At 47.1% G+C, this 26,297-nt stretch overlaps 1 protein-coding gene across 3 annotated transcripts in view; it reads right to left on the bottom strand.

Moving 5' to 3' along the window:
- Positions 1–19,296, bottom strand: part of LOC144124833 (proline-rich protein 5-like) — a 33,025-nt gene extending 13,729 nt beyond the window's left edge. For 2 of the 3 annotated variants that reach the window (XM_077657733.1, XM_077657735.1), the window contains exons 1-2: positions 18,949–19,296; positions 7,216–7,619 (exon numbers count right to left, since the gene is read on the bottom strand). In XM_077657733.1, the coding sequence (XP_077513859.1) occupies positions 7,216–7,520 (305 nt within the window). In that variant the 5' untranslated portion in view covers positions 7,521–7,619; positions 18,949–19,296. Of the gene's footprint in view, positions 1–7,215; positions 7,620–17,000; positions 17,114–18,948 lie in introns of all 3 variants that reach the window. The other variant, XM_077657734.1, reaches the window with a different exon arrangement.
- Positions 19,297–26,297: the final 7,001 nt, after the last annotated feature.

Below are 26,297 nucleotides of genomic sequence, written 5' to 3'. Positions count from 1 at the left end.
TTCCATTGCCTAGTCTAGCTAACTGCACGTGGCCAATATAATGCCTAGATGGCCTGCAGCGCATCTTCTTAACCACCTTACACATCTTTTGTCCTGTTTCATGTTTAACCGGTCGGCACAGGTAGAACACGATTTCTGTGTTTAAACCAACCAGCGTGTAACGTGCGGCAAAAACAGCTTCGCTCAAACAGCCTTTGATGCGCAATATACATCTTGAATCCACAGTGCGTTTGGAGGTTAACATGCCACGTAAGCCTGCCGCCGTGCAGCAACCCAAGTTCACGCGCACGTTTTTACTCTATATTCGGGGCACATAAGCTAACCCGATTATGCACCACAAAACGCAATACAACGACAATGTCTAATGTAGAGGGAGAAGCCATAACTGTGATCTCCCGCACAGTGCTCACCGATGTCAGGAGGGGGGAGTTGTCGCAATACTGTCGCGGGCTACTAATAGTCCAATCATGGAATTGCCTCGTTGGGATATGCGCTTTAGATCATTGTTCAAGAAAATTAACGAGCCCACCCTTCTCATCTGTCGTTTTTTTTCTTTTTATAGATTGTTCAAGTGTTTATCTGATTAGAGCGCCATTGCCGTGCGTGTTTCTCTTGCCGGATATGCTTCTACGTACATGCATTCAGCAATTAACTTCCCGTGCTGCAGCTAGGCCCTGGCCGCCGAATTGGTGGGCCGGGACCGGGACCGTGCTCTTTAAAGCGATAATTTCGCAGGCCTGGGCCAGGCTCGGACTTTCAGCTTCGGGCCCAGAAGGCACTGGGCCTCTAAATAAGGCTCGTACAGTTCTATGGTCGAACATTCGGCTGGAAGCGCGCATGGCTGGTATGACGTCCTCCGGTTATTCACGTGTGGCAAGAGTGCCAGGTTGTCGCTGTAAAGAGAAGGGTGTGTCCTTTTTCCTTCAATTTTGCCCGTTGATAAAGAGCTTAAGATTCCTGATGCGACATAGACTTGGGTCATTTCATCGACGGCCAATGTCACTTCGTGCTTTTCTACACATATGTGCAAGCTTAACCTATTAGTATAAAGAGTGACTCTTTTAATCTATCTTTGTAAGGCGAAGGAGGACGAAGAGGAAAGGCAAGGAGGTTAACCGGAAGAACAACCGGTTTGCTACTCTGCACAGGGGAAAAGGGGTGAGGGGACAAAAAATGAACGAGAAAATAGAGTAGCAGGAAATTGGAGTCAGTATGCTAAGTGGGCAAGCGTTCGGTCAAGCCACAGCCTATCGCTGATGATCAAATGGATACCGCCTTCATTTAGTGTGAATTGGGCTCGACGGACACAAATGTCGAGACAGCAATCACAGTTATGCGACTAATGAGCTGGAAATTTTAGCAATATACTTTTCATGCACTTTATGATGCGTGCTGCAAATCGCAAACATGAAGGCTGTATTCATTAGAGACTAATCGAATTCACAAAACACGCCGAATTGCAACAAGTCTCGAGATATGCAAGAACTATTGCCGTGCTTTTTGCACCTCATTCCGAAACTAGGCACTCAGTGTACACCTCAACAGCACGAAGGCTGAGGAAAAGCAGTGGTTGATTGATTGGTGCATATAAAGGCTTAAAGGTGTTCTGAAAATCTCATAAATTGCCCCATCCATAAATCCTGACCGCTGTGTTGTCAGCTTGCGCCCACCAAGCGCAGCACACACGCAGTGATGGTAACATCCACGTTACCATCACTGTTACTTTTTTTATAAGCCACAAACATTCTTTTTATAATTACCCTGTATAATGCTCTATTTTTGTCCAATGATTAGAAGAGTCCCTCAAAGTGGAGCAGGCTTGTAATAAAATTTCTCTGTGAATACGAAGTTACTGTGGAAGCTATAAAACTTTCCTTTGTAGCAGTAAAGCTGCGCCTGGGGGGACGCTAATGATTAATTACTGCCTTATTACAAATACACTCCACCTCAGAGGATTCCTCAAACATTCGCTCAACAACGTTCGCACTTGGAATTCTTGATCAGTTCGCTCTCTCCCAACCATCAGCTAGGCGTGCCAGTTAGCTTACTTGGTAGGACGAGTTCCCGATGATGCGTTGGGTTGGTCACGGGGTTCGAACCCTGGGCCAGGGTGGATTTTTATGCTTCTGTTGAAGCTGTAGAGCTTGCATTTGTAGCCTTATGGCTGAGCTTGGGTGGATGCTAATAAATAAATACTCCCTCATTATATTACCCTGTGTGAGTTAACATTTTTCGTTGAATATCTGCGCTTTTCGCATGTTTTATTCTTCGGTGTCCGCCTCTTTCCACGAAGTTTGGCGAGAAAGTATTTAGTGCGGCGACCCCACGCCAAATGATGTTTGGCTGCTGTAAATAATTCCTAAATCCTAAGTAATTCTAAGTCCAGTTGGTGCGAGTAGAAAAGGCCAATGAGCACTAAGACCACTAACAAGAAATCGTGACGAACTTTATCAATGTCTTTGCAAGGTCAATCTGAATAAGAGCTACGTGGCCTTTCTCATCTCATACTGTTTCCAATACCAACCGTGAAATATGAATACGTGTTTGGATGCTGCGGTCTCTGATACCGCAGACCTGATGCGAGCCTAATAAGTCGGCGACAACTAGCTGCAGACGATTAGAAATGACTTTTGCAAGTTTCTAATTTACATTAAAAAGAGACATCGGACGATATCATTCAACTGCTCTCAACCAATTTGTATCTGTACGTTTTGGAATTAATACAGTATGCCCGGAATAGAAAGTGGGAGGCAAAAAACCAACACCATAAGCCTATCGCCACAGCCGAACACGCCTGCCGATAAAGTGCTGTTGTTGGCCTCATAAAATGGCACATATCCAAAAGGGGATTGGCTGTAACTGGGCGGTGACTACCTGCATTCCAAACTACATGCGGCAAGCATTGTATGATCTCAACACACCCCTGCGCTATGCATTGCACGCCGTCGTCACGAACTTTCATATGCACGGCGAACAGATTAGATCAGCTTAACCTCGATTAGAGTTTAACCTATTAGAGTCGTTAGACGTACCCACGGCCCATCTAAGCAAAACCATGAGCCAACCAGTCTAAACACGTGTTTTGCACGTCTATGCGGTTCAACTACGCTAAAACGCAACCAATTTTTTGCTGGCAAGAATTCTGCTTCAAGATGCCATACCAACATGCTCATCCTTCTCCCTTGCTTAGGTAAATTCGTTGCCGACATTCCTAAACATTTGTCGCAAGGCAAGGACACGGTGGAACTTAAAGGCTTCTGAACGCTGAAATTTCCTGAGCTCAGCAGTTTTTCGTGAATAGCCGGAGTCTGAATATAATAAAACTAAATGCATTCGGCTGGCTACAGGCGACGTTTCTGAGTAAACCGTGAAGCATACACATCCGCACTTAGCGAATTTTTGTACAATAGGTCTGGTTTTTGTGACATGAAGGCTTCTCGCCATGAAGGAAATCGTCAAACTGACTTTTTATGGCACAATCGACGACGCCCAACCGACATTGCCTGACGTCGTCGCGGCCACTTCAAGTGGAGTGTGAGTGGCGGCAAACAGATACGATATACTTATCAAGGGTTGGAGTGGTGTTACATGCGGCAGGAAGATAACGCCCTGTCGCCGACGCTGGAGGCTACGCATTACAGCCTACTTAAGCTCATAAACATCTTATTGTTTTACAACACCCAAAACGTTTCGCTCAAACCCACTTGGACGAAAACACGACTGGCGATGTCGGCAACAGCAGAAAAGTTCTTTAGAGGTAGAAATAATTTTCTTGTAGTCAATAGTACAAATTATTTATTATTTTTAATCAATAAGGTTTCAAGGATTAAATAGAAAACACCAAAGAGCATTCCTATATTCTGAGGAAAATAATATACTATTCTTAAACAAACGCCATTTTACTCTGAACACTTTTGCAGAATAGTTGAGATTTGGGAGAGTTGGTAGGTAGTTAAGCGAAGAACCGGTAAAAAAAAAGACCAGGGATCGACGAGAAGGAGGAATGCACAAAACCACGACTGCACTGGGAACTGTGCTTTATTGAGAAATGCACTTTCCCAGTACGGCACACAGGGCATATGCAGCAAAACCAAATTCATTACCGGACAGTGGCATCAAACTGATAAGCAGTAAAAGTATTGCCCGCGCGCCAAAAAAAAAAAGATTCTTTTTCAAGCAGGTGTGCAGAAGTTGTGCTGATCCAATCTGATGCAGCAGGCTTCTACAAATTTCTGTTCTTCTTTCCCTCCGATTCTGCCACGAATTCTTGCGTTGCCAAACAGCGGGTAGCAGCAGCAGCCACACTCGCGACAATTTTGAGGCAAGTTTTGTCCGTCTGCAGAACCCAATGAGTTCTGGTGTTCGCGCAGCCGGTAGGTGATACACAGGGCTGTTTGGCAGATGTAAACCTTTCTCATGTGAGGGGAGGTTATACGCTAGGCCAGTGGAACATTTCGTGAAAACATTTTCATGCTTCGTCGTAGAACTTGGAATTCTTGATTTCCCTCGTGATATACGCGAGCTCAGGCCCGAAAGCTTGCAGGCAGAAGAGAATGTAACATTAACGCCCTGCTTAACTGTAACTATCCTAATATTGTGGGCTAGCTGGTGCACATAAGGCATAACTTCAAATCTTCTTTTGTTCAGCGGCAACAACATCGACCAGCCTCACATACTTTTTTCTTAATCCTGTGAAGTAGGTATTCAGCAGCCGCTTTTAGGAGGACACTTGGAAACTCCGCTGCATCCAAACGTAAGGATTGTTTCTCAAAGCTGCTCTTCATACCCTGGTGGGAGCTCTTTTCCAGAACATTGTGGGAGGTATTCATAGGAATTCCTCTGTTCGCAATCTTGGAATGTGCGGACGCAAAAGGCAACAATGCAGAGTTGCTCCCAGGTGAAAACATCCAGCATAAATGGCCATCGTCATAAAAACTTGAACGTCTAAGAAACTTATGGAACGGTGGCTAGAATGTTCATGTGTGAAGTTAGGAGAGAAAAAAAAAGCTTTAAAAGCATTTATTATATCTTTTGCAACTACAGCCAAGAAGGAGTCATTAGGAGAAAGCTCTAAAAGCATCAAGAAATCGTCAGCATACCTAAATGCTATGCACAAACGTTTGTCTAGAAAAACGCCTTTAAGTGAATGGTCAAAATTCGGTAAGAAAAAATTGTACACCACACAGGAGCGACGCTATCGCCAATACGTATTCCTTTTTTCTGTAGGTACAAATGGCCCTTAAAATCAACGATGGTGGAAGACAGGTAACAGAACGGAATTTCTAAAAACAGCCTAAATTGGCATTCCACATGCGATGTGAAGCCCCATGGAATCGGTTTTAATCAATAACTACCCGCAATACTACAAAAAGTTCGTCGTGAGGAATGCTGCAGAACAGATCTTCAATGTCGGCCGAAGAAGCCGTAGTGGCCTCGCAATACCTTTTCCGAGCTCTTCCATCGCCTCTGCCGAGCTAGCCACGCTGTACGGATCCCGCACTGTGAGGGACGTTTCGCGTCGCTTAAAAAATGAACATAGTAGTGTCTGCCAAGAACCTGCTTCCGTTACAATGGCTCGCAACGGGCAACCCGCTTTGTGGGTTTTTGCAGAAATGAACACCTGTAGGCGGCTCTCCTTGCATTCTTGCCCCTTGGAGAAGCTTATAAAAGGTTATCTCTCAAGCGCTTCACTGCTTGCATTAGGTAAGTGCGAAATTCTTCGCTATGGCGTCTCCTGTATTCTCCTCGAAATTATTTTTCGGAAGAACCACAAAACCACCTTTGGTGTCCGCTTCGAGAAGGGTAAAGTCATTTTGGACAAAGTGGTGGGCGAAAAGATAGAGTATACGCAGTTGCTGTGCCCTAACTGCTAGTCATGCGTCATCAAATGGATGTCAACTCTCTCAAAAAAGAGCGATGTTTTTAATCCTTGTGAGATTCGTCACCCACTATGCGAACGTGGCGAGATCTCATGGCTCTTAAAACTTGGTCTCAAGCTGTACTTAGCGCTATTCTGAAGCACGTTATCAACATCCTTAGGCACCGAAGCGCCTCTCAAGTACGTAACAGAGTCTCGTTTAATATTCAACCTTTCCTCCTTTGGCAGAAGCAAGAAGGAATTATTTATTGCCTTTTGCGTCCGCACATTTTAGGATGGTGAAAAATGGAAGTGCTATCTTTAGTTTCCACAGTGCTCTGGAAAAATGCTGTCACCATGCTATGAAGAGCAGCTTTGAGAAACAAGTCCTACGTTTGGAGGCAGCGGATGAGCCTTTTAAAAGCGTTAGCTGAATGCCTACTTCAGAGGATTAAGAAAACAAAAAGAGAATGCCAGGGCTGGTTGATGTTCTCGCTGAACAAAAAAGAATTGAAGTTATGCTTTTTCTGCACAAGCTAGCCCAAGAAATTAAGAAAATTGCAGGTAAGCAGGGCATTAACGTTATATTCTCTGCTCTCTGCAAGCTCTCGGGTTTGTGCTCGCCCATACCACGAGGCAAATCGAGAATTCCCAGTTGTACGGCGAAGCATGAAAATGTTTTCACAAAATTTTACACAAGCCTAGTGTATGTTTTCCACCACACGCGAAGAGGGCTACATAGGCCAGACAGGCCAATGTATCAATCACCGGCTGCGCGAACGCCACAATGGGTTCTGCTGACGGACAAGACTTGCCTCGCCATTTTCGCGAGTGTGGCTGCTACCAACTGTTTGGCAACTTAAGCATCAAGTTGCATAGTGAAGATTGCATTAGCACAACTTCGGTTCGCCTGCTCCAAAAAGAACTTTTTTTTGGCGAGCGAGCGATACTTGTGTTGCTTATCTGTTTGATGTCCCTGTGCGGTGATGGGATTGGGTTTGTTGCGCATATCCTGTGAGCTGTACCAGCGCTCGTCTTTTTTGACTGGCTTTGCGCCTGATCACAAGAGTTGCTATTAGTACAAACATTTTTTAGACTTAGTAGGGTGGTACTTTTTCCGGCAGCGCAGCTCATGGTTAAAGCGCAGTGGAAAATACTAAATACATAATTGCTTTCTTTTAGTGCCGCTGTGATGGTCTCTCGATAAGCTACCATAGGCACCTCTGATATAACTCCTAGAGGGCTTATCGTAAAACAATTCCACATTTCCATGGCACTAAGTAGTGAAGTGGCACACTTTCGATAACATTATCTGATAGGAGATATGACTTGCTCGTTTAGCATGGTTTGTAACTCACCGAAGCCAGTCGCGGTTCTTCGGGAGGCTCACTCGGGCGGAAGTCTGGGTGCTGTATTTGGCCAGGCCAATCTTCGCCTCATCAACCGACCTGGGCACCACAGACATCGGGGCGTTGAAGTCGAGCGAACCATGTCTTGTTCCGCCGCTGCGCAGTTCCTCGTGCTCGGGAACTTCAGTGAGAGTCGCCTTCACCGTAGGCAAGGTGTTCCTGGGGTTCTTGTCCGTGGCTGTCACCAGAGATACCGGCGGTGTGCTGTGTGCCCTACGGTGGGACTTGAAGCTTTTACGCAAAAGTTGCGACATAATTCCGGGCTCGAGGCGTGATTCCAACGGTATTGTGAACGTAGACAGCCTCCTTGAGTCTGCTCTTCTTTTTTATTCAGTTGAAGACGAAGACGCAATCTGGAAGACACGACAGAGAAGAATTAGACCGTGTCCACTTTAAAGAGACAGTCTACTGTAGGAAGCGAGTAATTTATTTTCATATTATCGTAAATTTTTCTTTATGGTAACAACAAAATGTGAAACTCGCGGTTTTCGCAGCAATTCAAATTTTAAATTGGCGAAATCAAGACACAGCCGATGTGGGGCAGTGCTGCTTTCAAGCTTTCTCTTTCTGCCTGGCAATGCTATTCGGTCTGGAGTCGATTTATTACATATTATCAGGACTCGATATACTATATTTATAAGTGCGACGGAGTAGAATAAGAGCTTAGTTTCACTGGAACACACCTCAGGCGCCTCAGTTCTGTTTCTCTCGTAACTAGTCACGGTTTCGTAGACAGCTTATCCCCGAGTTTTAATCATATTACAAGGCGCGTTTTTTTTAAAAAGAAGGGTGCCACTCAACGAAGAGTGGTGCTGCCAGCGGCCGCGCTTCTACCAGCAGAAAACGGTTGGTAATATATGCGATAGATATAATAATAATAATAATACTTAGTTTTTGTGGTAAGGAAAATGGCGAAGTATATGTCTTATATATCGTTGGACACCTGAACCGCACCGTAAGGGAAGGAATAGAGGAGGGAGTGAAAGAAGAGGAAGAAAGAGGCGCCGTAGTGGAGGGTTCCGGATAATTTCGACCACCTAAGGGATCTTTAACGTGCACTGACATCGCACAGCACACGGGCGCCTTAGCGTTTTGCCTCCATAAAAACGCAGCCGCCGCGGTCGGGTTCGAACGCGGCAACTCCGGATCAGTAGCCGAGCTCCTGGGTTTGAACCCGATCGGCAGTCTTCCTATATATATATATATATATATATATATATATATATATATATATATATATATATATATATATATATATATATATATATATATATATGTAGTATTTAAAGCTCTAGTGCTCTAAAGCATAGCTTCAAAGAAGCCCATGGTTCTCAGTTTATATGGCGATCAAAATTGCCTAGGCGATGGGTCGTCATTGTCCAATCAGCCACCGCAGCGATTAAGGTGAAAACTACCATGGGAAAGCGGCATTTCCCCAAATTTTTCTGTCGTGTTCGTCAGCTCTACGGCCGGCTGTACGTTTACTTTGGCAAAGGTTTTTCGACTGCCGCATGAAAACAAAATGGTCGGTAAAAGTCAGCACACTGCACCTTTGACATTACCACCGTCTCTTTAAACATTTAAAAACTATATATTTAACAAAAACAGTTTAATTTAAGCAAGGATTGTGAGGCCGATTGGAATCTATGAAGAAAGTTCCTGTGGCCCTCGACTACATTCCTGGATGTGGCATGATACCGTCATTTCTTTGCCAACAGAAAACCCCCTAAGATTTGAAGTATTCAAAGATGAAAGCCAAGAGCTGGAGGTGATAGGCTGCGTTGTTCAGGCAGGTCATAGACGCCAGAAAAAGGGGCACTCGTAAGGATTCCTTTATTATTTTGTGCAATATTTCAATTCAATTCAATTCAATTTATTCAACATCTTGAGGATGTTGGGTGCGTCGACAAAAAGCCAGAGAGAAGGCTTGACAGGGGTCGACGCACCCTACAATGACTTGACAGCAGCATCAGGATGGTATACAGGGTGTCATATATGTTATTAACAGGATCATTACATGAATATGAAAATAAAATAAAACGGCAAGTAAGCATACATGAAAGAAAATACAAATAATAAGTACAACTCTCAGTTAGTAATAAGCACAACTCTCACGGTACCTAAGTGCACACAAATTTAGATGCCTTATTTAATGAGGACGGAAGAGTGTGTGAAAGCATTTGGCGACCATAATTCGTACGAGTTTTTGGCACAAACCATGTGAAACCAGTACGGGTGGCATACATCAGTTCTTTACATTTTAAGTTCTACAGGTGCACCATAAATAGATTATTTTTTCTAATACTTGTTGTATACCGCCTCAGTAGTATAGATTCAAAGACTTGTGGAAGGGGGGTGATGCGAAACGATGCAAAGATCGGTTCCGTATGTTCAAAACGTTAAGCGTTAACAATATTTCGAACAATTTTCTTTTGAAGTAAATGCAACCGTTTGATATTCGTAAATGATGTTGTTCCCCAGACCAAGATACAATAGTTAGCAACAGAGGAAAACAGTGCGTTGTACAGCATCAGCTTAATATGCTTTGGAAAGAGGTATCGCAGGCGGGACTCCATACCAGCAGCCTTGGACAACTTGTCCCTGACTTTTTCAACGTGTTCATCCCATGATAAATTTTCATTAAAAAGCACTCCTAGGCTTTTGACCGTAGGAGCTATTTGAATGACTGAGGAACCAATTTTTAAATGAACTTGTGAGACAGCAGGATCCTTATTACGAGGTCTAAAAAGTACAGCTTTGCTTTTTCCAGTGTTTATGATCAGTGAATTGGACTCAGACCATTCGTGGGGTCATGACCCCATTTTCTAGACTCGAGCTGTTTGTTGCATTTTGTCTGCTGTGCATCTCGGAACAAATGGGCAAAAGTTGACCTCATTTGGTGTAGCGAGTAATTTATAATTGAATCTTTAAAAGTTCTGAACTGTGCGCGTGTCAGGCAACACTAGCGCGCTCGCGTTCAATTACGACATAAACTGATTGTCACGTGCTTGCTGGCGACTGAGGACTGAACGACTGAACTGCGCATGGCGCGTAGTCGCCGTAGGGGTGAAGGGGGGAAGTCCCTAGAGGGGGACAAATGAAACAAAGGAACGTGTTCTTTTCTTTTTCGTCTAGCTTCGGTCCAATCTCTGCGGCTGCGCCACAATGTGCCATGTCAGGTCTCCGCACCAACCATGCGCGCGGCAGTTTTGCAGCAGACGAAGGCGCTCTCGGTTTATGACGTCACTCAGGCTGCTTCAATATGGCCGTCGCTGCCAGGGGGAGGAGCTTAGAGCCGATAACTTCTAATTGCAATTTCTAGCTCAAATGCTCGCGTAGAGCCCTGCTTCTTTTAAAATGCGCATAACAACATTTTAGCTAGCACCTGCAACGTAGAACCACGATTTGTTGGTAGGCCATGTCATGACCCCTTTTGAGCTTAGTGCATAAAGCGGATGGAAATGCAGGTGGCGTGCCTGGCACTCTGTTGCATTGAGAAAAGAGGCCAGCAGTGCCTCTTCCTTTGAAGGGTTCTTAAAAAGTGGTGTGCAGATATCAGCACGTATGTTTTTGTGCATATTTTACTACTGGATGTTTCTTAATTGGGTATCGCAAAAGGCAGCGAGTGGATCGTGCCTTGTTATGTGTCTGTTGGTGCTCCCGGTGTAATAATTTGACCATTGCCATCACTTCATGCGAGGAAGCCAATCTGTAATTGACTGTCTCTCTGCTAAGCGTGGATGCAGGCTCATCCACCTTCGAGCTTGCTTGTGTTATTCATTCTCCTTTCTAATGATTTATTAATGGAATGTAGGCTCACTTCGAAGTTCCTAAGGACCCACTTCAGGGTGTGTTTTAATAGGCTCGGCTTTGATAACTTATATTCTAATAAATTTTATACGTATAAAAAACACTTAAACATCATGATTAAGCGCACATATATTTTGACGCCGTGCCTCTCTTGAAAGCTAAGCCATGAAATTGTGTGCACCCTTTTAACCTCAACAAAAATAAAGCTTAATTTATTTCCGAGCACGCATTTACGCGTGCTGAACGTGGTAAGCTGTTTACTTTGAAAAGTGCTAGTGTACTATCCGGCTTTCGTTCGATAAACACCAGAAAACAGAATTTCTTCAGAACTGTCGTGGCTTGACGGTCGGCTTCTGTTCTTAAAAGCGCATCGAATTAAGTTAGGGCATTTATAGCTTAATGAGAGAACAGGTTTGCGTTAATTTTTTCTGCACACGTATGACACATAAGAAGCGCGGCTCCGTTAACGCATAGCCATGTGCCGCTACAAGGGGAAGCTGGGAGAAAAAAAAAGTGGCGATAGAAGGCACGCATGAAGGGCGAGGCTATCGCATCCGAGTGGAAGGTGATACGCGCCCCGCACTGAAGCCGGGCCGGAACAAGCACCGGGCATTTATCAATGCCCTTGGGACGAGTGGGTTACGGAAACCGTTATCCGTACGCGCACGCCGAAAGCATACATTACGACAAAGGCGCAAGCAGCCATAGGCAATGATTTAACATCCGCTGCTGCCTGGAAAGATAAGTTCGGCCATCTAATGTGTCACGGCAATGTGAGGCATCGTCGACGCGGAAACATCGGAACACTGTGTTGCTTTAAGCGATAGCATAGGAAGCCTCGCTGTAGAAAAAAAAAACGGCGTACGCCATCGTCACACGTTAGGGCATTCTCCTGGATTCATTTGTCTTGGTGTGAAATGAAAGAATAGAAATGGAATAGAATTGAATTTGGAATTTGAAAGAAAATTAGTTTGAAAGAGTATTTCCCAATTGGTATAATCAAATAATTGTCTTGCATTATAGGCAATCTGAGAAAGCGCACACCATCTTGCCCGGTGAGGCATTTCTGGCACTTAAACTGCGGGCCCGAAATTATCGCACGAATGCGACACTGGTTGTACAGGAATGTTCGTGAGATTTAGCACAGAATTGTAGTTGGAGCTTGAGTCAGCAATCAATCTGGGTCGAATCGTCTACCAACACACACATGGAAGTCGATAAAATGAAATTAAATTTGAGTTAAGTCTCAGTTCAGCGGCTGCTAAGTGGTAGCGCATTAAGGGGGCACAACGAGGCTGTATAATATCGGGTCCTCACACGTAACCAGTGACTAAGCGTCCCCCTCAATTATCTGCCATGATCGAAGTTCGCTGAATGCTGCGTCGTACAACGTACAAGTGCTGAGTCGTACAAGTGCTCCGAGGATGGTACTTACAAATCGACAATTGTGCCTGGGACGGTTATTAACGGGGAAAGCTGGAGGTGCACTCTCCTGACAGAATTATGTATTTTTCCTTAGTGATCGTGGAAGACGAACAACCACTTTGTCAGAGGAGGCACAAGCGGCAGTACTATCATGAGCAATATGAGCAGGAACAAGGGAGCCTCAAACCCTCCTTGTGGCGATGCACGACGGCCGCTTTTCGCAGCATTGTCCGCAGCAAAAGGTTGGTTTGCGTTGCCTCCTTCTCAGAATAAAATGCACCTCCCTTTCCATGTTATTTCTGAAAGCGACCGCCACGTATCGCTACAAGTAGACTTCGAGGCCGTCGGGGACGCGCCCTCGTGTTCCTGCTCATATTGCTCATGATAGTACTTCTGGAACACGCGTCAATGAGCAAGTTTGCGTCAATGTACTGCCGCGATCACAATATTGCGGGGCGTCGAAAAGCGTGGCAGAACTGCGTTCTGCGCCATCTATCGACGCACCCTCGCTACTCCCCCTTTCAGGCATCTCTGTACTGCCACCCCTAGCACGCGCGCAGTACGTAGGTCGCCGCTAGCGCCGGGTGCCGCTTCGGAGTCAAGCCAGCATCTGCCTCAGCCGCTGATGAATGAAGCAGATAGCGTGTCGCTAATTCCAGGTGGGCATTTGACATAAAATATCTGGACCTCACCTTAACCTCAAAAATAATTTGCCAACCTCACTCAACCTCAACCTCGTGAGTTGAGGTTTAGGTATCCTTAGACGCCCTCACCTCACTTTTCCTGAGGCCACTGCTGACCTCACTCAACCTCATCTCAACCTCAAATTGTGCGGTTTAGGTCGGCTGCTCGCCCTCAGAAAATTAACGAAAAACAAAACAAAAGCGATTAAGAAGTTCTTCAGTTAAAAGCAATTCTGAGAATCTTGTGAGACACGAAAGCCTAAATGATAATGGTACTATTTAATACGGTGTGTACAGACACTATTGATGTAAACGCAATAGGAGAAGTTTATAATCTGGGATGAGCCTTTAGAAAGTATATGCTGGCAGGGGTGTCCAATATGCGGTTACCACCAGTACGTCGGTGAGTACTTTATATGTGCCAATACTTTGAAACCTGCTTCGTGTATAGTACTTGTTCGAATCGGAAGCCTCTCGCTCATTCACGCACGAACCGGCAATTGACAAACACAGCCATTCTACACCATTTACCAGAAATTGGGAGGAGGGGGAGGTATTCACGATACTCGTTGATCTACTTTCCCATGCGACGGTTGTGCAGACGCATATCAGTATATTTTGATTTTCTACCTGCATGCGGCATAGCGAGAATGCTCTTTTCTGTCCTCTGTATGTTGCCTTCGAAAACATTTAACAAGCTGCAACTGTAGTACACCAACAGAGGCAGGTTGTATTTACGTCTGTGTAGAAGCGAGAGGCTTCTTTTATTAATGCGAAAGCATCAGATGGCTCATTTTCCAGGTCATATCCGCAAGAAACGGCGCGATGCGACGTCACCAGCCGACGAGTAACGCGACGAAGATGACGTCACATAATTAATCAATGCTAATTAATATAACTGGGTAGCGCAAAGACTAACTCGTATTATTAGTAACGACATCATATGAGTGTGACGTCATACCAGGTCACTTGACGGCGATGTAATGTGTCATCAAACCTAGTCACGTGACGACGCTGTAATATGACATCACACCTGCTCATGTGACAACCATGTAATTTCTTGTCATACCAGGCCCTCATCCACCCTCTTTCCACACCCATTTCAAGATCCATATGGATCCCACATTACTGCACATGCGCGCATGACGCATTACAAAGAGTGCCCACAACCCAGTCCACATTGATGAAATTCGGATTGTCCAGCAGGTAAACGCGCCAGTTCTCATGTATATCATACTGCAAAGATCATGCAACGACACATGCCTTTGACTCTCTAGATGATGGCGATGATAATGACGCTAACAGTGTATCTTTATGAGCGCAAGGAAGTTTGATATACCGGCACAAAATTAAAAGTTACCAGAATATTGATTAAATATTGTACATTACCCAGCAACCGAATATAATTATTGTGCGGGAAAATGGTAATACCTGCAGCTAATAATTAAGGATGATGATGTTGATGTTCCTGGGAGGTCAAGACCCCCCCGTTTCCACCACTTCCCTCCAGGTGGCGATGGTAATGGTTTCTAAATCCTGGGAATTCCACGATGACTAGTTGAACCCGCGGCATTTTGAGAGAAAGGGCTAGATTACGTCTTCGAATACTGTGCCAACTATTAAAATCACACGGGTCAAAACAACTGGCTTAGATTGAGCAGCGTGAACCACCCTCTCTATCAGGATCACCACGGCTCTCCGCTTATATTTCCCCGCAGCGAAATCTTTTCCCAACCCCCTACCCCCCGTACCACCCACCACCCCTCCACCCCCCCCCCCCCCCAAGAAAAAAAATCAGCCTAAGTACTCATACGCCTCAGCAGAAGTCTGGGTATCATTTCGTCAACCATTCTGAGATAAGCTGCTTTAAGTCAATCACTTGTTTTCCTTCAAAACTGAATTAATCAATGGTACGCCAGCATCCTCGACGTTTTTTACCCGTGAGCACCGCGCGAGCATTCCGCGAAGCCGTTTAAGGTGAACGATGGGTCTCTGCAAAATAGTTAAAGGAAAGATAACGCGTAGTGCCTGGTCGTCTGCAAGGCAGGCCGTCAAACCTAACTGATCCCATACGAGAAAAAAAAAGAGAATGATTAGAATCATAGAAACAAAAATGACACGCTAAAAACAGAAGCGAACAACAGTGTGCCCCATTAAACGTCATATTAGAAGGTTTGAAACAACGACTCAGCAGCACAGTGCGAGCATGTAATCAGTTCCATTCACACATCTTCATTAAACAACAAATGAAAAAGAATCCGCTACTAGATCGCCATAAATTCACTATAGTTTTGCATTTTTAGCCGCTGCAACACCGCTCTACTGGTGCGTTCGCCTCGTGTTGTTGTGTTTCGGCATAATAAGCGAATTTCCGAGAAGGAACAAGGAACAGGAGACCAAAGAGAGGTTATTCGGAAGGATAAAAAAGCAAAATTATATTTGCGCCTGCTTGCATTACAGAACGGGAATGTACATAATTAGCGTGAGGTTCGAAAGGGGAAGCCACCGTTCCAAACCTTCGACGGTGTCATACAGGTTTTTCTGGCTTCGTGCTTTTTTAATCAAATAAGCAGGTGTCATTGTTAGGAACCACCTGAATCACATTCTCTCGCCTGTGCCGACTACTACAGTTTCTGTTAAGTTAGCTTGTAATGCACAGCAGGATCCCCTTTATTCAACTGCAAGGCAAAGACCAATACGTCAATGCCGGCAACGAGCATGAACACGGAGCAGTCTCGCTTGGGGCCATCCGCGCTGCGACGAATTTATTGCGTGCTTCTTGGACTGAACTTGTTTGTTTGCGGCATCAAACAAAGCTACCGCGGGTCAACGTGAGTTACGTGCTTTGCGCTTTTAGCCGACCGCCAGGCGGCTGGGGGCTACGCAAGCGGGGCAAAGGGCAGGGAGAGTGGCGTGCTGTGGCAGTAACACTCCTTCCGGGAGGACCAGAGGGATGCGTCTTCCTGTAGGCTCGGACTGAACCGACATTACGGTGCAGCACAGGAAGCTAAGAGGGAACTGTGGCATCCAGTTGTCCAAACATGGGAAACCGAACACCAAGCGTCATTGCATGAACACTGTGGTGATGCGCTACAACTCCGCTTCGGAAGCGGCACTCGTCGGAGTAAGACGTGGCAACTGCAAAAAGTCTCGACCTCAAAATTTCGACCTCACTCAACCTCAAACTCACGCGAGAGGTTGAGGTCTGATTTGCTGACCTCCCTCACAAAGTTTCGAGCCGTTGCCGACCTCACCTCAACCTCACCTCACGACGTGTGGTTGAGGTCGACCTCATGAGGTAGCCCACCTCTGGTCGCTATCGCGGTGCAGGGAATCTTGATAAAAGAGAGGGAGCGTGCAATTATGTTTTCTCTGTTTCTGTCGTGCAGGCGAGAATATCAATTTCCAGTGCATGCCTGTAGCTGCATTTCTCGCGTAGGCCTTGCGTAGTTCTGCCACGCTTTCCGACGTCCCGCAATATTGTGATCGCGACTGTACACAGGCCGCAAATACGGGCCACTTAAATTTTGATCGTCCCTGTTTTCATAAATGTCTCTTTAGGCTTCTCTTCATATTTGGTGACGGGCCTGTGAGCGTGATTCCGCCCGAACCGTGCGTTTTCAGTGCAACTGCCACAACAGTGCAACAATGCCTTCAGAGCGTAATCCTGATGACTTTATATTTTCTTGCTCTATTTCAGTGCCTTCAGAGCAGAACTAAAATACTTAGGGTACAATTTACAATGATGATAGCACATGAGCGGTTTTTCTTTCGATTGTTCTCAAGCTGAAGGCCATTAGAATATTCCGTTCTCACCTGCGCAAGCACCCGTTAGAAATTAGGGTACGCAGCTGTGCCCGCTAGCCGTTTCTTATCGTCTCTCAGTCCTTGGTGTTCTCAGTTGCAGAAGACGTATCAGGAAATGTAAACTACAAAGTAAACAATAACAACACGAACATGGCACAAAACCTATGCACGCACTGTTCACTTGATTCTTTGAGCTCCTCAGTCGCCGACAACGCTGCGACATATGGCTCAAGCACATGATTTAGCACTGTTTGAAAATAACGCTGAAACTAGACAGGGCAAACGGAACGATTTGAACAGCTGCTTTTATTTTTGGTGTGGGAACAACCAGTGGCAGGGAAAATGGGCAGCTTCTAAGAATTGCCCCAATTCGAAGCATATATAAGCTATTGTAGTTTTTCACTCAAATGTCGAAATAAGTGCTAAAGGTTTTCCGTAACGTAAAGACGGACGTTTCGGCTCTTTCTGTGCTGTCTAACAAAACACTGACACGCACTTCGGTGAGACCGCGAGTGCAACCCTCGCTGCGTCTTCGTTGTGGTGTAAAACTTGACATGCATGAAGCTGAGGCACGTATATATTGTATGCATACGTCAGAGGTTTAGGCATAGACTTTTGTGCATATGTATACAATATGCGATAAATGAATATCTCTTGATTGATAACTGGCACATTGGGGGTCACTGAAAAGTACCTTCTGTATAGGGGCATAGAGATACTACCCGCGTTGGCGTCTACTCTGTTCCCAAAGAACGATAGGTTGAAGCATCACTCAGCGCTGTAGATTTCGTTTTTGTTGACACTTGAAGCAACAAACATATTCCAAACAATTCACAAAAAAAGGCAAGAAGCGGGTCATTGTAATCACTGCGATTTATGTGATTCGTAAGAACCTTATTCATGTGTGCAAAGAATAACGTCTGAAAGCAGTTACAGGTATAATTATTATCTCCGTTCTAGTAAAAAGCTCGTACTTGGAATAAAATTTCACCTGCATTCTGACTTTCGTACGTAAGACGAAAGTTTTGCAATTAATGGAAATCATGGAGGTTGTTGCCGAGATAATTCTGTCTGTCACGACCTCCTCTTCGGCAACTAAAATGCCCGACAAGTATATATCCGCTACTCTCGCTTATGCTACATCGAAAATTTTCTGAGCACTTTAACCGCCTGCTCATAAATAGTCCTACAGAAACAGGGGAAGAGTGGTGGTGCTAACTTAAGATTGCGCCCGAAGTCGACCAGGTTACCACGTTAGTCTAATAAATGATTATGATGCGAGGAAATGGGTACGCGGTATGCTAGCGGAATTTGCGAATGTTCATGACTACACAAATGCAGTTTATTTAAAATCTGCAAAACGAAGGGAATAAAGCTAGATCTCTAGCATTAACTTCTACTTCACTTTTTCTCGATCAACGTTCAACTTAATTTCGAAGGCATCAATTTCGTCTTGCGTAGGGATTATTACGCATTGCAACATCATTTCAAGCCAGGAAATGCACGATTTAATAGGGCGTGATCCTCTCAAAGTGGCATCAAAGTAGAGAAAGCACCCAGTTTCATGCCTTGCTTTGGCACTTGTTTTCATAATATAATGTTTTACCTATAAAGCACTGTAGACTTCCCTGCCCCTCTAATATTGAAAACATGCGAGCAGGATAGAAAGCCATCTCCGGGCTCACTCTAGCGAGTAATAAATATTTCCAGACATTGCTGTTTTTACCGTGTAAATTAAGCCACACTACAGTCATGTGGTCTTTATTTATTTAGCAGTGTGAACAAGACAGTCATAAATCGATTAACCGTAGGTACTGGACATCGTGGATATTTTGCAGGGGTTGCACCAGATCAGACACTAAAAGCACCCACTCAAGTGAAAGTACATTCAAAGAGAAACAATCTTACGCATTCAGGCAAATGACAGCGAATAATTTCGTAGAGGTCAGTAGCGTACCTTGAAGGTCAGTAAGAAGAAGCTCCAATGCGGGAGACCTCGAAGTGTCCGACTTCTCCTTTGGACAACCAGAACTTCGCGCAGCCGCTCACAGTGCACAAGTGCGACGCAGCCCGCACATGGCGTCAGCAGCGACAACACGACGATATTTCTACACCACCCCGAGGCTCGATTTCCGCGCAAGCCACATCCCAGCGTCTAGCTAACTTGAAACGCGCCCGCCGCAGCGGCATCCACGAGTGCTGGCAGGAATCTCGACGCAGGCATCGCGGGAGCAGCCGGGATGCGCCGCCCCTTGTCACTCGATAGCGGACTGACGCCGCCGCGAGTCCGCGTGTAAACTTGCGGCGAGCACGTGTCGTAGATAAAGCTAGGTTGTGTCGCGCAACTGGCGCCGAAGTTGCTCCTGGCGGCTGCCCTCCGAGCCCGTCACACGATCGGAAGCGGTGCATCACTCCTTCCTGTCATGGGTAGGCGGGCTTCAGCCGCGGTGGGCGCCCATGAGGACGGTGCGAATGTCATGTTTGAAACCCGAAGCAGAGCTGAAAACTGGTGAGCTATTTCGTGCAGCATATTCAGAAGAACGAAACAAGCCAGAAAAGCCGCAACACAAGACTAAAGCCCAACTAACATCTCCTTCCTTGAAGCAAGCCAACAGTCACTTAAACCAAGGATCATAGGTGATGTTTTTCTTAATGTGCGGTGTTCATCCATGGGAGATTAATAGGGTAATTATTTAAATATGATTGACTAGTAAGTAGAATAAAAATTGGAGGACGTTTAAGTTTCGCCTTTAAAAGCAGGACGCGGCAGCGTGTTGCAGCATTGCCAAGGAATCCACGGAACACCAACGTCCTTCGGTGCGACCCCTTGCCCAAACAATTTAGGAAAGGAAAGATATCTTGGTGGACACCCGAATCGCGCCGTAAGGCAAGGAAAATGAAATGAAAAATGGTTTTAAGGAAAAGAAATGAAGCCTGTCTCGCAATTCTCGCTGGGCGCCCATACTGCGCCGTAAGGGAAGGAAAATCCCTTCTCTTACGGAGTTTCATCACTTTTTCTTGCTGCTCCCCGCAGGGGAATGAAGATTTCTCCTCGGTATCCGTGTGTTCTCTAAAGTGTGCATCACATAAGAAAACACAATTGGGGTAACGTGCTGAGATCCTGCACAACTCGCACTAATTTCGCATACTGGGAGAAAATCGAGCAATTTCTCTCTTTGCAGTCTGTTTTAAAACGAGAAGGTGGCTGGGCGCTTTCAAAAATTTTAATGAAGCAATTGGTAGCCTAACATCATTAAACTATCGGTGCGCCCAGAAATGAGCGCATAAAAATGTGAAAAGCAGTAAAAGCAGAAATTTTGGCTAGTTCGTTGTGAATAATTATATTATCACGTAGCGGTGACGGCAATCAAAGCAGCGATGAAGACGGACAAAAGGTCTTCTAAACGAAAACTGTTTATTGGGCTGACTTGCACCCAAAATGGACTGAATCACTCGGCGGTGGCGAAGCGACAAGCGTGCTCGGCGGTCGTCGAACAAAATGCCCGCCGCTCTCTGACGTGCTCAATTTAAAGCTGATAGCGAACTTTCGAGATAAAGCGTGCAAAGTTACTAGAAGATTCCGGAACAACGTAGAATCAGCGCTGCCAGGCTGCGATCAATCGAGATAAATCTAGTCGCGTCTTGCGTCGCAAACAAAGCGATAAAGTTGTTTGGCGGCAGATGTAAGATTGAACGAACACTGAAAATGTTCGCGGCATTACTCCCCTCTGAAAGAAGCATCGACCTGATTTATTAAAACAAATAATGCGACTAGTAAGATATAAAACGGATCTTTCGAATATAGAGTATGAAAATACAGCGTCCTTTAGCGCGCATAATACGGCTTCAGACGGACTACATGGACAACTTCTGGTCGTACGCGGCGTCGCTGGGATGCAGTCATTGCGTCAGGGATGACTTCATAATCCAGTTCACCTAGCCGACGAAGAACCTTCTACGGGCCGAAATAGCAGCGCAAAAGCTTTTCACTCAATCCACGGCGGCGAATGGGCGTCCAAACCTAGACTTGGTCTCCTGGCTTGTATTCCGCGTTGCGTCTTCGTAGGTTGTAGCGTCTGGCATCGGACCGATGCTGATGTTTGATCCGTAATCGGGCAAGCTTTTGAGCTTCTGCGCGTTGAAGGTAGGCGGCAACGCCGATGTTCTCTTCTTCTGTAACGTTGGGCAGCATGGCGTCTAGCGTGGTCGTGGCCTCCCTGCCATGGACGATCCTAAAAGGTGTCATCTGAGTGGTCTCCTGCACTGCGGTGTTGTAGGCGAAGACGCCGTACGGCAGGATGACAACACAGGTTTTGTGTTCGGCATCGACATATATGGCGAGCATATCGGCGATAGTTTTGTTCAGGCGCTCGCTATGTCCGTTGGTCTGCGGATGGTAGGCAGTTGTCCTCCGGTGGCTGGTTTGACTGTAACGCAGGATGGCTTGCGTTAGTTCCGCCGTGAATGCTGTTCCTCTGTCCGTGATGAGCACATCGGGGGCGCCGTGTAGAAGAACAATGCACTCCACGAAAAATCTGGCGACTTCTTCTGCTGTTCCATTCGGTAGGGCTTTCGCCTTGGCGTAGCGGGTCAGGTAGTTGGTCGCTATGTTGATCCACTTATTTACAGACGTTGAAGTTGGAAAAGGGCCAAGCAAGTCCATGCCGATCTGCTGAAAGGGCCTTGAGGGAGGTTCAATGGGGCTCAGAAATCCTGCTGGTCATGTGGAAGGGGTCTCTCGTCGGTGACAATCTCGGCAGGTTTTCACATAATGTGCGACATCGGCAGACAGTCGGGGCCAGTAATACTTGTCTTTAATGCGTCGGAGGGTGTGAGTAAACCCGAGATATTCAGCTGTCGGCTCGTCGTGTGAAGTGTGTAGAACTCTTCGGAGACAAGCAGGTACAACAAGGAGGTAGGCTGTTTTGCTCGCTGCAAAGTTCTTCTTCACAAGGACCTCATTGTGCACACAGAATGAAGACAGTCCTCGCTTGAATGAAGCGGGTGTGAAGACATCTTGCCTTCCATGTACTCGATGAAGCGTTTTAGGTCGGGGTCCGAGCGTTGCAGCTGAGCAAAAGAGCTGGGGCTGATGGGCCCCAGGAAGGCGTCCTCATCGTCGTCCGGCGGCGGTGTATCTATAGGGGGTCGTGAGAGGCAATCGGCATCAGAGTGCTTGCGTCCGGACTAGTAAACGATGGTGACGTCAAACTCCTGGAGACGCAGAGCCCATCGAGCGAGTCGGCCAGAGGGATCCTTCAAATTGGCAAGCCAGCTCAACGCGTGTTGATCGCTGACCACCTTGAACGGTCGGCCGTAAAGGTAGAGGCAAAATTTTGACGTAGCCCAGATTGTGGCAAGGCACTGCTTCTCAGTTGTCGAATAGTTAGCCTCGGCCTTGGAAAGGGAACGGCTAGCGCATGCGATGACTTTCTCCAGCCCGTCGTTTTTTTTGAACGAGAACAGCACCTAGGCCCGCGCTGCTTGCGTCGGTATGAACTTCAGTATCGGCGGTTTCATCAAAATGCGCGAGGATTGGTGGGGACTGTAAACGACGCTAAAATTCCTTGAAGCCTTCTGCTTGCGGCGCTTCCCATTTTAACGGCACGTCTGCTTTCGTCAGTTGCGTCAGGGGCTAGGCGTTGCGCGAAGAGTTTTTCACAAATTGTCGGTATTATGCGCACAGTCTGAGAAATCTGCGTACTCCTTTTTTATCGGCCGGCGGGGGAAACTGTTCAATAGCAGCTGTTTTCTGTGGGTCCGGGCGTACTCCCTCCTTGCTAACGATGTGGCCTAGAAACAGCAGCTCTTCGTAGGCAAAGTCACACTTCTCTGCTTTCAAGGTTAGGCCAGACGACTTGATGGGGTCTAGTACTGTTCGTAGTCTTTTGAGGTGCTCTTCAAAGTTCGAGGCGAAGACAACGACGTCATCTAAATATGCCAGAAAAATTAGCCAGTTCAGGCCTGCCAGCACTGTATTTATTACTCGCTGAAACGTCGCTGGTGCGGAACAGAGACCAAATGGCATCACCTTGAACTCAACCAGCCCATCCGGAGTGATGAATGCTGTCTTCTCGCGATCCCTTTCGTCGACCTCAATTTTCCAGTAGCCGCTCTTGAGGTCCATCGACGAGAAATATTTGGCGTTGCAGAGGCGGTTCAGTGTGTCGTAGATGCGGGGGAGGGGGTAGACGTCCTTCTTCGTTATGTTGTTCAAGCGGCGGTAATCAACGCAGAGTCGAAGTGCACCGTCTTTCTCACTAGAACAAACGGTGCCGCCCATGGGCCGTTTGAAGGCTGGATGACGTCGTCGCGAAGCATTTCTTCGACTTGGTCCCGGATGGCTTGTCGTTCTCGCGGTGACACACGGTACGGGCTTTGACGGAGAGGTTGGACGTGTTGGTCCGTTATAATGCAATGCTTGGCAATTGTCGTTTGTCGGACCTTCGGCGACGGTGAAAAACACTCACTGTAGCTTCGAAACAGATTGCGGATGTGGTCTTGCCTGTTCCGGGGCAGGGCTGGGTTGATGTAGAGAGTGGGCGAGTTCTCTTGGTCAGGCGAATCTTCTGCAGAGGAGTCGCAGAGGGCGAAGGAGTCTCGCACGTCGGGTATTTCGTCGAAGAAAGCAATCGGCCTTCCTCTGTTAATGTGCCGGTATTCTCCGCTGATATTAGTCAGCAGTACTTTGGCCTGGCCATTGCGGAAATGTGCGATGCCTCTTGCGATGCTGATTACTCGGTCTAGAAACAACTGCAGGTTCCCCTCGATGATGGCTTCAACGTTAATAGCTTTCGTGGCACCTAAGGTCACGAGAACGCTTGAGTGGGGTAGGACGCTCACTCCTTTCTCCAGGACACTCTGGGAAACGGGAGTTTCTCGAGTTTTCATCGAAGCGATGGCTTCGTCCGTCGAAAGCGTGATCAGCTTGGATCGCAGGTCGATGTTCACCTGATGTTCATTAGAGAAATTCATACCCAAGATCAGTTCGCGGGAGCATTGCGGTAGCACAACAAAGGTCGCAGGATAGGTATGTCCTTTGACAGTCACTCGCGCTGTGCATCGTCCTGAGGGCGTAATGAGGTGGCCCCCTGCGGTGCAAATTTGTGGGCCGTCCCAAGCCGTTGTGACTTTTCTCAGATGCGCAGCGAATGTTCCATTCAGCACCGAGTAATCGGCTCCTGTGTCGACTAGAGCGGTAACTTTCCGGCCGTCGATAGTCACTTCTAAGTCGGAGGTCCTGGCTCTTGCATTGCATGTCGCTCTCGGCGTCGGGTCACGGCTTCATCGCGTATGCGAGTCGCGGGTGGGGCGTGTGGTCGAAGCTTTTCTGGGTTGCGGCGTCGTTTTGAATGCAGGTCAAGTCGTGGTCGGGGTTGTCCTTGTGTGCGGCGTCTGTGCAGCGAGTGTCGGTTCTTCATGCGACGTCGCGGGTGCAGCGTCCTCATGGGGCGTGGTCGGTGGAGGATCTTCGGCGTTTCTCTTGTGAGCCACCTCACCTCCAGAGGTTGATGTCTTTAGTTTCCCCCACTGGGGCTGGGAGGCCTTCCTCGTACCACGGCTGCGTAGTTGCGGCGTGCCGACGCAAAGAGCGAGGTTGACGGCGATGATGAGCGCGAAAAACGGTTCGGCGTGTGCTCTTCTCGACGCAGGCACTCGTCGATTTCCTGCGGACGTTGGACGAAGCGTGGTTGTGGGGCGTTAACGGCAAATCCTCGAAGACCGATACATCAATACGGGCAGTGACGAAGAATATGGCCGACCTCACCGCAATGGAAGCAAAACGGCCGGTTGTCGGAAGTCCTCCAGGCGTCGCATTTCCTGGGGTTTGAGCGTCGATCTTAGGCTGGGCGGGCGGGGGCAGGGAGGTGGCGTTCGGAAACAAGTTGTTCATGTCGGACAAGATGCAGGGGTTGTCGTTGGGGCTGAGGAGTGCGTACTGCAGCGGCGTAGGTCATGACCTGGGGTTTTGTGGCCGTCGGGGTGCCAAGTGCCTGTTGCACTTCTTCCTGTACCACATCCATCAAAGTCACTGCTTGTGGCTATGGGGAGGATGGCAGTAATCAGCGTAGCTCCTCTCGGACGATTTCGCGGATAACTTCTCGCAAGCTGTCGCTGGTTGTGGCCGTCGCGTCCGATCGCATTGCACAGGCAGAGGAAGAGCGATTGTACTGCCGAGCTCGGACGTAGAGGGTCTTCTCAATCGTGCAGGCTTCTTGCATGAATTCCTCGACTCTTTTTGGCGGCTGGCAGACGAGGCTGCTAAAGAGTTGTTCTTTTACACCGCACATTTAAACTGAACTTTATTTTCCTCGGTCATCTCGTGGTCGGCGCGGCGAAAAATGCCCTTCATCTGATCGACGTAACCGCGGACGGGCTCATTCGGAAGCTGGATGTTGGACTCGAGGAGTCGTTCGGCTCTTTCTTTCCTAACGATACTGGTGAATACCAACAATAGTTCTCTCTTGAATAGCTCCCATGTCGTAAGAGACGACTCGTAGTTTTCGTACCACGTGCGTGCGAAGCCATCCAATGAGAAAAAAACGCGTCCAACGTTTGCCGCATCATCCCACTTGTTGAATTACGCCACGCGCTCAAATTGGTCCAACCATTCTTCAGGGTCATTGCCTAGGGATCTATTGAAAGTAGGCGGCACCCGCGGCGGCTGCAGTATGATCGGTGTCGACTTCTTCGGCGAGGTTGCTGTGCTCGTAGCAGCGTCTTTTTGCTGCCTGGTGCGGTCCGGCAGGGTCCCGAACTCAGGCTCCTCTCCCTGGAGACGTCGGCTGACTCGCTGAGCTGCTGGCTCGTCCTCGGGGGCGAAGCGCTGAGGGCTGGCTTCACAACTTGAAGGGGGCTTTCGGAAATGGAAGGCTGCCCCACACCTCCACCAGAAGTCACGTAGTGGTGACGGCACTCAAAGCAGCGATGAAGACGGACAAAAGGTCTTCTAAAAGAAAAATGTTTATTGGGCTGACTTTCACCCATAATGGACTGAATCACTCGGCGGCGGCGAAGCGACAAGCGTGCTCGGCGGTCGTCGAACAGAATCCCCGCCGCTGTCGGCCGTGCTCAATTTAAAGCTGATAGCGAACTTTCGAGATAAAGCGTGCGAAGTTACTAGAACATTCCGGAACAACGTAGAATCGGCGCTTCCAGGCTGCGATCAATCGAGATAAATCTAGGCCCGTCCTGCGTCGCAAACATAGCCATAAAGTTGTGTGGCGGCAGATTTGAAGAATGAAGAAACACTGAAAATATTCGCGGCAATATAGATAAGACTAGCGCTTAAGACGTGGATATATA

Source organism: Amblyomma americanum, chromosome 3, assembly GCF_052857255.1.
Source record: "Amblyomma americanum isolate KBUSLIRL-KWMA chromosome 3, ASM5285725v1, whole genome shotgun sequence".
NCBI classification, from domain to species: domain Eukaryota; kingdom Metazoa; phylum Arthropoda; class Arachnida; order Ixodida; family Ixodidae; genus Amblyomma; species Amblyomma americanum.
The sequence above is the reverse complement of the archived record's forward strand: the minus strand, read 5'-3'. Positions and strand labels throughout refer to the sequence as shown.